Source organism: Coregonus lavaretus (genome assembly GCF_964263955.1).
Source record: "Coregonus lavaretus genome assembly, chromosome: 12".
Classification (NCBI taxonomy): Eukaryota; Metazoa; Chordata; class Actinopteri; order Salmoniformes; family Salmonidae; genus Coregonus; species Coregonus lavaretus.
In genome coordinates this window covers 5439485-5453856 of record NC_139999.1, presented here as the reverse complement: position 1 = coordinate 5453856, position 14372 = coordinate 5439485, and the positions used below count along the sequence as shown (strand labels likewise).

General features: G+C 43.8%; 1 protein-coding gene across 1 annotated transcript in view; it reads left to right on the top strand.

Annotated features, from left to right (window-relative positions):
* The window catches only part of LOC311138958 (protein SSUH2 homolog), a 48846-nt gene that overhangs the window by 22299 nt on the left and 12175 nt on the right, over positions 1 to 14372 (top strand). The window contains exons 4-8 of the mRNA XM_084173775.1: positions 9854 to 9983; positions 11048 to 11108; positions 11392 to 11516; positions 12661 to 12723; positions 13892 to 14001. Of these exons, the coding sequence (XP_084029901.1) occupies positions 9854 to 9983; positions 11048 to 11108; positions 11392 to 11516; positions 12661 to 12723; positions 13892 to 14001 (489 nt within the window). The remainder of the gene's footprint in view (positions 1 to 9853; positions 9984 to 11047; positions 11109 to 11391; positions 11517 to 12660; positions 12724 to 13891; positions 14002 to 14372) is intronic.

Genomic DNA, 14372 nt, shown 5'->3' with positions numbered 1-14372 from the left:
GTACTGTACTACTACACCCCAGACTACAGTACTGTACTACTACACCCCAGACTACAGTACTGTAGTACTACACCCCAGACTACAGCACTGTACTACTACACCCCAGACTACAGCACTGTACTACTACACCCCAGACTACAGTACTGTAGTACTACACCCCAGACTACAGCACTGTAGTACTACACCCCAGACTACAGTACTGTAGTACTACACCCCAGACTACAGTACTGTACTACTACACCCCAGACTACAGCACTGTACTACTACACCCCAGACTACAGTACTGTAGTACTACACCCCAGACTACAGTACTGTACTACTACACCCCAGACTACAGTACTGTAGTACTACACCCCAGACTACAGTACTGTACTACTACACCCCAGACTACAGTACTGTAGTACTACACCCCAGACTACAGTACTGTAGTACTATACCCCAGACTACAGTACTGTAGTACTACACCCCAGACTACAGTACTGTACTACTACACCCCAGACTACAGTACTGTAGTACTACACCCCAGACTACAGTACTGTAGTACTACACCCCAGACTACAGTACTGTACTACTACACCCCAGACTACAGTACTGTACTACTACACCCCAGACTACAGTACTGTACTACTACACCCCAGACTACAGTACTGTAGTACTACACCCCAGACTACAGTACTGTGGTACTACACCCCAGACTACAGTACTGTACTACTACACCCCAGACTACAGTACTGTAGTACTACACCCCAGACTACAGTACTGTACTACTACACCCCAGACTACAGTACTGTACTACTACACCCCAGACTACAGTACTGTACTACTACACCCCAGACTACAGTACTGTAGTACTACACCCCAGACTACAGCACTGTACTACTACACCCCAGACTACAGCACTGTACTACTACACCCCAGACTACAGTACTGTAGTACTACACCCCAGACTACAGCACTGTAGTACTACACCCCAGACTACAGTACTGTAGTACTACACCCCAGACTACAGTACTGTACTACTACACCCCAGACTACAGCACTGTACTACTACACCCCAGACTACAGTACTGTAGTACTACACCCCAGACTACAGTACTGTAGTACTACACCCCAGACTACAGTACTGTACTACTACACCCCAGACTACAGTACTGTAGTACTACACCCCAGACTACAGTACTGTACTACTACACCCCAGACTACAGTACTGTAGTACTACACCCCAGACTACAGTACTGTAGTACTACACCCCAGACTACAGTACTGTAGTACTACACCCCAGACTACAGTACTGTACTACTACACCCCAGACTACAGTACTGTAGTACTACACCCCAGACTACAGTACTGTAGTACTACACCCCAGACTACAGTACTGTAGTACTACACCCCAGACTACAGCACTGTACTAGTACACCCCAGACTACAGTACTGTAGTACTACACCCCAGACTACAGTACTGTACTACTACACCCCAGACTACAGTACTGTAGTACTACACCCCAGACTACAGTACTGTACTACTACACCCCAGACTACAGTACTGTAGTACTACACCCCAGACTACAGTACTGTAGTACTACACCCCAGACTACAGTACTGTGGTACTACACCCCAGACTACAGTACTGTAGTACTACACCCCAGACTACAGTACTGTAGTACTACACCCCAGACTACAGTACTGTAGTACTACACCCCAGACTACAGTACTGCAGTACTACACCCCAGACTACAGTACTGTAGTACTACACCCCAGACTACAGTACTGTAGTACTACACCCCAGACTACAGTACTGTAGTACTACACCCCAGACTACAGTACTGTAGTACTACACCCCAGACTACAGTACTGTAGTACTACACCCCAGACTACAGTACTGTACTACTACACCCCAGACTACAGTACTGTACTACTACACCCCAGACTACAGTACTGTACTACTACACCCCAGACTACATTACTGTACTACTACACCCCAGACTACAGTACTGTACTACTACACCCCAGACTACAGTACTGTAGTACTACACCCCAGACTACAGTACTGTACTACTACACCCCAGACTATAGTACTGTACTACTACACCCCAGACTACAGTACTGTACTACTACACCCCAGACTACAGCACTGTACTAGTACACCCCAGACTACAGTACTGTAGTACTACACCCCAGACTACAGTACTGTACTACTACACCCCAGACTACAGTACTGTACTACTACACCCCAGACTACAGTACTGTAGTACTACACCCCAGACTACAGCACTGTACTAGTACACCCCAGACTACAGTACTGTAGTACTACACCCCAGACTACAGTACTGTACTACTACACCCCAGACTACAGTACTGTAGTACTACACCCCAGACTACAGTACTGTACTACTACACCCCAGACTACAGTACTGTACTACTACACCCCAGACTACAGTACTGTAGTACTACACCCCAGACTACAGTACTGTGGTACTACACCCCAGACTACAGTACTGTAGTACTACACCCCAGACTACAGTACTGTAGTACTACACCCCAGACTACAGTACTGTAGTACTACACCCCAGACTACAGTACTGCAGTACTACACCCCAGACTACAGTACTGTAGTACTACACCCCAGACTACAGTACTGTAGTACTACACCCCAGACTACAGTACTGTAGTACTACACCCCAGACTACAGTACTGTGGTACTACACCCCAGACTACAGTACTGTAGTACTACACCCCAGACTACAGTACTGTAGTACTACACCCCAGACTACAGTACTGTAGTACTACACCCCAGACTACAGTACTGTACTACTACACCCCAGACTACAGTACTGTAGTACTACACCTCAGACTACAGTACTGTACTACTACACCCCAGACTACAGCACTGTAATACTACACCCCAGACTACAGTACTGTAGTACTACACCCCAGACTACAGCACTGTACTAGTACACCCCAGACTACAGCACTGTAGTACTACACCCCAGACTACAGTACTGTAGTACTACACCCCAGACTACAGCACTGTAGTACTACACCCCAGACTACAGTACTGTAGTACTACACCCCAGACTACAGCACTGTACTACTACACCCCAGACTACAGTACTGTAGTACTACACCCCAGACTACAGTACTGTAGTACTACACCCCAGACTACAGTACTGTAGTACTACACCCCAGACTACAGTACTGTACTACTACACCCCAGACTACAGTACTGTACTACTACACCCCAGACTACAGTACTGTACTACTACACCCCAGACTACAGTACTGTACTACTACACCCCAGACTACAGTACTGTAGTACTACACCCCAGACTACAGTACTGTAGTACTACACCCCATACTACAGCACTGTACTACTACACCCCAGACTACAGTACTGTAGTACTACACCCCAGACTACAGTACTGTAGTACTACACCCCAGACTACAGTACTGTAGTACTACACCCCAGACTACAGTACTGTAGTACTACACCCCAGACTACAGTACTGTAGTACTACACCCCAGACTACAGTACTGTACTACTACACCCCAGACTACAGTACTGTAGTACTACACCCCAGACTACAGTACTGTACTACTACACCCCAGACTACAGTACTGTAGTACTACACCCCAGACTACAGTACTGTAGTACTACACCCCAGACTACAGTACTGTGGTACTACACCCCAGACTACAGTACTGTACTACTACACCCCAGACTACAGTACTGTACTACTACACCCCAGACTACAGCACTGTAGTACTACACCCCAGACTACAGCACTGTAGTACTACACCCCAGACTACAGTACTGTAGTACTACACCCCAGACTACAGTACTGTACTACTACACCCCAGACTACAGTACTGTACTACTACACCCCAGACTACAGTACTGTAGTACTACACCCCAGACTACAGTACTGTACTACTACACCCCAGACTACAGTACTGTAGTACTACACCCCAGACTACAGTACTGTACTACTACACCCCAGACTACAGTACTGTAGTACTACACCTCAGACTACAGTACTGTAGTACTACACCCCAGACTACAGTACTGTAGTACTACACCCCAGACTACAGTACTGTACTACTACACCCCAGACTACAGTACTGTAGTACTACACCCCAGACTACAGTACTGTACTACTACACCCCAGACTACAGTACTGTAGTACTACACCTCAGACTACAGTACTGTAGTACTACACCCCAGACTACAGTACTGTAGTACTACACCCCAGACTACAGTACTGTACTACTACACCCCATACTACAGTACTGTAGTACTACACCCCATACTACAGTACTGTAGTACTACACCCCAGACTACAGTACTGTACTACTACACCCCAGACTACAGTACTGTAGTACTACACCCCAGACTACAGTACTGTAGTACTACACCCCAGACTACAGTACTGTACTACTACACCCCAGACTACAGTACTGTAGTACTACACCCCAGACTACCGTAATAAAACTGTATAACGGCACTGAGCCTTTTTCTAAAAAGGAGGGGTCGTAGACCATTCCTCCATACAGAATCTTTCCAGATCCTTGATATCCTTTGTTTGCACAGGTTTTCAGTGGGATCCAAGTCCGGAGACTTAATTTTGCGGTCAATTAGCCATTTCTTTGTGGATGCTCAGGTGTCATGGAGTTTTTGGCACACAGCATGACATTTGTATTTGTATTTATTAAGGATCCCCATTAGTTCCTGCCAAGGCAGCAGCTACTCTTCCTGGGGTCCAGCAACATTAAGGCAGTTATATACAATTTAATATACACTGCTCAAAAATATAAAGGGAACACTAAAATAACACATCCTAGATCTGAATGAATGAAATAATCTTATTAAATACTTTTTTCTTTACATAGTTGAATGTGCTGACAACAAAATCACACAAAAATTATCAATGGAAATCAAATGTATCATCCCATGGAGGTCTGGATTTGGAGTCACCCTCAAAATTAAGGGTGGGAAACCACACTACAGGCTGATCCAACTTTGATGTAATGTCCTTAAAACAAGTCAAAATGAGGCTCAGTAGTGTGTGTGGCCTCCACGTGCCTGTATGACCTCCCTACAATGCCTGGGCATGCTCCTAATGAGGTGGCGGATGTTCTCCTGAGGGATCTCCTCCCAGACCTGGACTAAAGCATCCGCCAACTCCTGGACAGTCTGTGGTGCAACGTGGCGTTGGTGGATGGAGCGAGACATGATGTTCCAGATGTGCTCAATTGGATTCAGGTCTGGGGAACGGGCGGGCCAGTCCATAGCATCAATGCCTTCCTCTTGCAGGAACTGCTGACACACTCCAGCCACATGAGTTCTAGCATTGTCTTGCATTAGGAGGAACCCAGGGCCAACCGCACCAGCATATGGTCTCACAAGGGGTCTGAGGATCTCATCTCGGTACCTAATGGCAGTCAGGCTACCTCTGGCGAGCACATGGAGGGCTGTGCGGCCCCCCAAAGAAATGCCACCCCACACCATGACTGACCCACCGCCAAACCGGTCATGCTGGAGGATGTTGCAGGCAGCAGAACGTTCTCCACGGCGTCTCCAGACTCTGTCATGTCTGTCACGTGCTCAGTGTGAACCTGCTTTCATCTGTGAAGAGCACAGGGCGCCAGTGGCGAATTTGCCAATCTTGGTGTTCTCTGGCAAATGCCAAACATCCTGCACGGTGTTGGGCTGTAAGCACAACCCCCACCTGTGGACGTCGGGCCCTCATACCACCCTCATGGAGTCTGTTTCTGACCGTTTGAGCAGACACATGCACATTTGTGGCCTGCTGGAGGTCATTTTGCAGGGCTCTGGCAGTGCTCCTCCTGCTCCTCCTTGCACAAAGGCGGAGGTAGCAGTCCTGCTGCTGAGTTGTTGCCCTCCTACGGCCTCCTCCACGTCTCCTGATGTACTGGCCTGTCTCCTGGTAGTGCCTCCATGCTCTGGACACTACGCTGACAGACACAGCAAACCTTCTTGCCACAGCTCGCATTGATGTGCCATCCTGGATGAGCTGCACTACCTGAGCCACTTGTGTGGGTTGTAGACTCCGTCTCATGCTACCAATAGAGTGAAAGCACCGCCAGCATTCAAGAGTGACCAAAACATCAGCCAGGAAGCATAGGAACTGAGAAGTGGTCTGTGGTCACCACCTGCAAAACCAGTCCTTTATTGGGGGTGTCTTGCTAATTGCCTATAATTTCCACCTGTTGTCTATTCCATTTGCACAACAGCATGTGAAATGTATTGTCAATCAGTGTTGCTTCCTAAGTGGACAGTTTGATTTCACAGAAGTGTGATTGACTTGGAGTTACATTGTGTTGTTTAAGTGTTCCCTTTATTTTTTTGAGCAGTGTATTACATGACATTACATTTCATAACACTTTTCACAACATATTATGTGTGTTCCCTCAGGCCACTACTCTACTATCACATATCTACAATACAACATCCATGTGTACGTGTGTGTAGAGTGCATGTCTTATCGTGTGTGTGTGTGTAAGCGTGTGTCTGTGCCTGTGTGAGTGTCTCTTCACAGTCCCCGCTGTTCCATAAGGTGTATTTTTATCAGTTTTTTAAAAATCTGATCTTACTACTTGCATCAGTTACCTGATGTGGAATAGAGTTAATGTGGAATAGTCATGGCTCTATGTAGTACTGTGCACCTCCCATAGCAGCGTGTGAAGCCATAACACATAAGTTTTTCCAGCAGCAGACTATGATCGATAATGTCAAAAGCCACACTGAAGTCTAACAAAACAGCCCCCACAATATTTGTATTGTCTCAATCTGATCTGATTATTCTGACCAATGACCAGTCATCTTTTATTTGCATATGTATCCTCCTACTTTGAAGAGGTAAGCGGTGTAGGCTCTAGTCCAGGGGTGTCAAACTCATTTTAGCTCAGGGGCCACATGGAGGAAAATCTATTCCCAAGTGGGCCGGACCGGAAAAATCATGGTATATATAACTTAAAAACAACAACTTCAGATTGTTTTCTTTGTTTTAATACGATCAACATACAACATAAAGCTGGAGCCTGAGGACAGTGTCCAAAAGCACAACATCACTATTAATCATAAAACACCTCAAGTTATTTGAAAGTTCTGAGGACAAAGAACACACAAACACACAATGCCTCAGTGATTCACAGAAGTATATCACAGATCACAGAACTATATCAGGGTGTCATTTCTCAGGCAGAAATGTAGATAAAAATAATGAAATCCTGTTCCCCAAACAAGTGCAAGAACCACAGAGTCAAGAATAGGTTAAATATACAAATAAAATAAAATCAATTAAAAACAATAGCACATCAACATAAAAACATATAAACATAAATCTGAAAGCGTTGCTCAAACTCCCGTAACAGTCCAGTTATTTTATCTTTGAACCGCTTCATGTCTGCCACATGTTGGGTCGCGCACACATTTTTCAGACAGGGGAAGTGAGCTGCATCACCACCGGCAAGTTGCGTCTCCCACAATGACAGCTTCAACTTGAAAGAACGTATGCTGTCATAATACTGCGTGACAACTTTGTTGCGCCCTTGCAGCTGTTTGTTCAAGTTATTCAGGTGCTCTGTAACATCCACCATAAATGCAAGGTCCGGCATCCATTCTGCGGAATGAAATTCTAACACTGGTTTGCCCTTTTCTTCCATGAACTGTTCAATTTCTTCTCGTAAATCAAAGAAACGCCTCAGCACAGCACCTCGGCTTAACCATCTTACCTCAGTGTGGTATGGCAGGCCATAGATGTGGTCTTTCTCTCTGAGAAGGCTGTCAACTGACGGTGATTCAGGCTTCTGGATCGGATGAAATTAACAGTTTGGATGACCACCTTCATGACGTTATCCATCTTTAATGACTTGCAACACAAAGCCTCCTGGTGCAAAATACAGTGAAAAGTCAAAAAATCACGTCCTCCATTTGCAGATTGCACTTTCTCTCTGAACTTTGTCACAACGCCTGCTTTTTTCCCGATCATTGAGGGCGCACCATCTGTAGCCAGGCTGACAGCGCGGGACCAGTCCACTCCGACCCTGTCCAGCGCGCCGACGAGTGCGGTAAAAATATCAGCTGCTGTCGTTGTATCTGTCATCGGCACCAACTCCACGAACTCCTCGGTGACGGTCAATGTGTCATCAACTCCGCGGAGGAAAAAATGGCCAGTTGTGCAACATCTGTAATGTCCGTGCTTTCATCAATTGCAACCGAAAACGCAATAAATGACTTTACTTTTTGCTTCAACTGGCTGTCCAAATCCACTGAAAGATCGGAAATCCTGTCTGCAACTGTGTTTCTTGTCAGGCTGATATTTGCAAAAGCCTGCCGCTTTTCAGGGCACACAATCTCCGCTGCCTTCATCATGCATGTTTTTACAAATTCACCCTCACTAAATGGTTTTGAAGCCACTGCGATTTCATTAGCAATGAGGTAGCTAGCTTTCACTGCAGCGTCACTGATGTCTCGGCTGTGAGTAAACACAGACTGCTGTTTCTTCAGACCCGCCAACAGTTCATTCACCTTCTCTCATCTCCGCTGTCCTTGAAAGTTGTCATATTTGTTGGCATGAAGACTCACATAGTGGCGACGAAGGTTATATTCTTTCAGCACTGCAACATGCTCTGAACACACCAAACACACAGCTTTCCCATTCAATTCCGTGATTAAATAGGATGACCATTTTTCTTGGAACACTCTGCACTCTGCGTCCACTTTTCTCTTTTTTGACAGAGACATATTGGGGCAATGAGGGTGCCAAAGCACATAATGTTAAAAGTAGAAGCCGTAATAAATATCGCGGGCAAAACAAAGTAGCTCATTGGCTGCACGTGCTTGACCTACTTGCTCTGCCCCGGTATAAACAGTTCGCTTGCTTAACACAATTGCTATTGCGCCATCCAGTGGACCCAATTGGAACAGCAGTTTATTTTATTGAAAAATTGCAGCGCATTTTTATACTTAAAAAAAAATATATATATATATATATATATATATATTTTTTTAACCATCTCGCGGGCCGGATTAAACCCGTTTGCGGGCCTGATCCGGCCCGCGGGCCGTATGTTTGACACCCCTGCTCTAGATTCTAGACGATCCTATCTGCCAATCAGGGCTGTGTATGTAAATATAGAAACATTTATATCAACACGCCCTCACGATCAGACGATTATGCCATTGGCAAAAGGAGGTTCAGGGAAATAAATGATAAAACATGTATTCGGAGTTATTTTCATGAAATAAACACACACAGTGATTTATTAGACGTACAGTGATGATAAAAAAAAAAATATAATACATAAAAAAAAACTGCTGAGATACATAAAAAAAAAAGTAGAATTCCAATTTAATTGTGTTTGATTGTATTTATTATTAGGGGTGCCAATAATTTTGACCCATATCTTTTTGAGATTTTTTTATTTTTTACTTGTTAATAAAAAATCTATTTATTTGAGCGATTGTACTAGTATAATATATACTTTTTTCATTTGTTTGAGCATACAATATATCTCAGTATTTATATTATTTATTTTATACACTATTTTTTGCTCATCTCTATCAAGGGCGTCAATACTTTTGGATCTGACTGTTATGTACAGTGGGGAGAACAAGTATTTGATACACTGCCGATTTTGCAGGTTTTCCTACTTACAAAGCACGTAGAGGTCTGTAATTTTTTATCATAGGTAGTACACTTCAACTGTGAGAGACGGAATCTAATACAAAAATCCAGAAAATCACATTGTATGATTTTAAAGTAATTAATTTGCATTTTATTGCAATTCTATCAAGGGCACCAATACTTTTGGATCTGACTGTATTCTACAGGGTGCCTCAAGTGTCAGAGGATGTAGCCAGAGAAGCTCTCCTGAGGTTTGTGGGCTCCAAGTGGTCCAAAAGCAGCAAGCCTGCCAGAAACCTGACCTTCAAGGAGTTACAACCCATCACAATGTATCGGGTAGGTCTGCTAACGAGCCCTTCATGCTAGACCCGATGTTGGTAGTATTTACATTTTACATTTTAGTCATTTAATTTTCATTTAATTTTTTATGTCTTATGAAACCTCTTGTTGGTAGTATCTCTTATGAAACCTCTTGTTGGTAGTATCTCTTATGAAACCTCTTGTTGGTAGTATGTCTTATGAAACCTCTTGTTGATAGTATGTCTTATGAAACCTCTTGTTGGTAGTATCTCTTATGAAACCTCTTGTTGGTAGTATCTCTTATGAAACCTCTTGTTGGTAGTATCTCTTATGAAACCTCTTGTTGGTAGTATCTCTTATGAAACCTCTTGTTGGTAGTATCTCTTATGAAACCTCTTGTTGGTAGTATCTCTTATGAAACCTCTTGTTGGTAGTATCTCTTATGAAACCTCTTGTTGATAGTATGTCTTATGAAACCTCTTGTTGGTAGTATCTCTTATGAAACCTCTTGTTGGTAGTATCTCTTATGAAACCTCTTGTTGGTAGTATCTCTTATGAAACCTCTTGTTGGTAGTATGTCTTATGAAACTCTTATGAAACCTCTTGTTGATAGTATCTCTTATGAAACCTCTTGTTGGTAGTATCTCTTATGAAACCTCTTGTTGGTAGTATGTCTTATGAAACTCTTATGAAACCTCTTGTTGGTAGTATGTCTTATGAAACCTCTTGTTGGTAGTATCTCTTATGAAACCTCTTGTTGGTAGTATCTCTTATGAAACCTCTTGTTGGTAGTATCTCTTATGAAACCTCTTGTTGGTAGTATCTCTTATGAAACCTCTTGTTGGTAGTATCTCTTATGAAACCTCTTGTTGGTAGTATGTCTTATGAAACCTCTTGTTGGTAGTATGTCTTATGAAACCTCTTGTTGGTAGTATCTCTTATGAAACCTCTTGTTGGTAGTATCTCTTATGAAACCTCTTGTTGGTAGTATGTCTTATGAAACCTCTTGTTGGTAGTATGTCTTATGAAACCTCTTGTTGGTAGTATCTCTTATGAAACCTCTTGTTGGTAGTATCTCTTATGAAACCTCTTGTTGGTAGTATCGTTTGGAGACGTACACTGAGTCCAGATCCAGTGCCTGGGAGATGGAGCCATATACTGGTAAAGTAATACTGTCTCAGGACAGCTTTTTGTCTGTTTCAAATAACTAGACAAGGTGTTCGTCAGAAACGGACATATTGCTGTCAGTTACAAAATACACACATTTCTGAGTGGAGTTCCAGGTTCTTCCTATACAGTACGTGTAGGGCGTGTAATGTAAGGCACGACAACGCATGACAACACAGTTGGCTTAACTACAGCACACACGGATCTGCAACCAGGCGAGGTATCCACAGCACTCTGTGCTAAATGAGTATTTCTTCCTCTTCCTCCCATCTCCCAGGCCAGGTGGTCGACGGACCTCAGTACGGGATGAGCCCCCCTCCGTGGGACGTCCCGGTGCAACAGCCACAGAGATACACTGATGTGATCCTGAAAGTGCGTGTCCCTCACTCCTCCTTTGTAAAGGTATGTGTACTTTATTACCTCCGGAAAGGAGTCTGGAGACAGACCGCAAGGCGCTACAGAGGGTAGTGCGTACGGCCCAGTATATCACTGGGGCAAAGCTTCCTGCCATCCAGGACCTCTATACCAGGCGGTGTCAGAGGAAGGCCCTCAAAATGGTCGAAGACTCCAGCCACCCTAGTCATAGATTGTTCTCTCTGCTACCGCACGGCAAACGGTACCGGAGCGCCAAGTCTAGGTCCAGAAGGCTTCTCAACAGCTTCTACCCCCAAGCCATAAGACTCCTGAACAGCTAATCATGGCTACCCAGACTATTTGCACTCCCACCCCATCTTTTTACGCTGCTGCTACTCTGTTAATTATTACATTTTAGTCATTTAGCAGACGCTCTTATCCAGAGCGACTTACAGTTAGTGAGTGCATACATTATTTTATTTTTCATACTGCCCCCCCGTGGGAATCGAACCCACAACCCTGGCGTTGCAAACGCCATGCTCTACCAACTGAGCTACATCCCTGCCGGCCATTCCCTCCCCTACACTGGGCCAATTGTGCACCGCCCCATGGGTCTCCCGGTCGGCTACAACAGAGCCTGGATTCAAACCAGGATCTCTAGTGGCACAGCTAGCACCGCGATGCAGTGCCTTAGACCACTGCGCCACTCGGTAGGCAATTATTTATGCATAGTCACTTTAACTCTACCCACATGTACATATTACCTCAACTACCTCAACTAGCCGGTGCCCCCGCACATTGACTCTGTACCGGTACCCCCCTGTATATATAGCCTCCCTACTGCTATTTTATTTTACTTCTGCTCTTTTTTTCTCAACACTTTTTTGTTGTTGTTGTTTTATTTTACTTTTTTATTAAGAAATAAATGCATTGTTGGTTAAGGGCTGTAAGTAAGCATTTCACTGTAATGTCTACACCTGTTGTATTCGGCGCATGTGGCAAATAAGATTTGATTTGATTTGATTCTACACATAAAATCAACTTTTTTGTAATTACATCAACTCTACTTTTTTTTGTAATTTATAAATTTTTCCAAGTCCAAAATTCTATTGTAAAGGTTGTGTGTTACACTCCTCACTACTGCTGTGGTTGTTTCAGACGTGTCTCCTCACTACTGCTGTGGTTGTTTCAGACGTGTCACCGATGCCATGGCTGTGGTAGGACGCGCTGCACACACTGTGCTGGGAGGGGAAATGTAAGTAGCAACTCCTCCCTCCTTATTTACATTCCCTCTCTCTCTCTCTCACTTCTCTTTAGACATTTTAGTCAAGGAGGTCCAGGAGTTTTGCCTGAGCAAAGCGACCTGACCAGCAAGTTATAGGGGTGGTTTTTCCGTACATAAATAATATTAAGGCCTATCCCAACTAAATGTCCGAGAATCGTCCCATAGGTTATAACTAGCAGGGTGCTGAGTTGTTTCTGGTCTGGACATGTTGTCAGGGAAACCTCCTGGCCCTGTTTCAGAGGTATTAATAGACTATCCCCTGTTTCAGAGGTATTAATAGACTATCCCCTGTTTCAGAGGTATTAATAGACTATCCCCTGTTTCAGAGGTATTAATAGACTATCCCCTGTTTCAGAGGTATTAATAGACTATCCCCTGTTTCAGAGGTAATAATAGACTATCCCCTGTTTCAGAGGTATTAATAGACTATCCCCTGTTTCAGAGGTATTAATAGACTATCCCCTGTTTCAGAGGTATTAACAGACTATCCCCTGTTTCAGAGGTATTAATAGACTATCCCCTGTTTCAGAGGTATTAATAGACTATCCCCTGTTTCAGAGGTATTAATAGACGATCCCCTGTTTCAGAGGTATTAATATACTATCCCCTGTTTCAGAGGTATTAATAGACTATCCCCTGTTTCAGAGGTATTAATAGACTATCCCCTGTTTCAGAGGTAATAATAGACTATCCCCTGTTTCAGAGGTATTAATAGACTATCCCCTGTTTCAGAGGTATTAATAGACTATCCCCTGTTTCAGAGGTATTAATAGACTATCCCCTGTTTCAGAGGTATTAATAGACTATCCCCTGTTTCAGAGGTAATAATAAACTATCCCCTGTTTCAGAGGTATTAATAGACTATCCCCTGTTTCAGAGGTATTAATAGACTATCTCCTGTTTCAGAGGTATTAATAGACTATCCCCTGTTTCAGAGGTATTAATAGACTATCCCCTGTTTCAGAGGTATTAATAGACTATCCCCTGTTTCAGAGGTATTAATAGACTATCCCCTGTTTCAGAGGTATTAATAGACTATCCCCTGTTTCAGAGCTATTAATAGACTATCCCCTGTTTCAGAGGTATTAATAGACTATCCCCTGTTTCAGAGGTATTAATAGACGATCCCCTGTTTCAGAGGCGATGTCCGTTCTGCCATGGACATGGACGCAGGACAACAGGACATGGACGTAACAACAGGGCCGGCAACAACAGATGTTCCAGCTGTCAGGGGAGAGGAAGGAAGAGGTAAACATTGACAGTATATTTTACATTGAGCAGACGCTCTTATCCAGAGCAACTTCCAGTTAGTGCGTTCATCTTAAGATAGCTAGGTGCAACAACCACATACCACATATCACATTCATAGTAAATACATTTTCCTTCAATACAGTAGCAATAAGTAATCCGTGCTAGTTCCACCATTGCAAATCAAATCAAATTGTATTTGTCACATGCGCCAAATTCAACAGGTGTAGACCTTACAGTGAAATGCTTACTTCCAAGCCCTTAACCAACAATACAGTTTTAAGATAGAATAAACATTTTAAAAATCACACAAACAAATACAGGGGGGTACCGGTACCGAGTCAATGTGCGAGGGCACCGGTTAGTCGAGG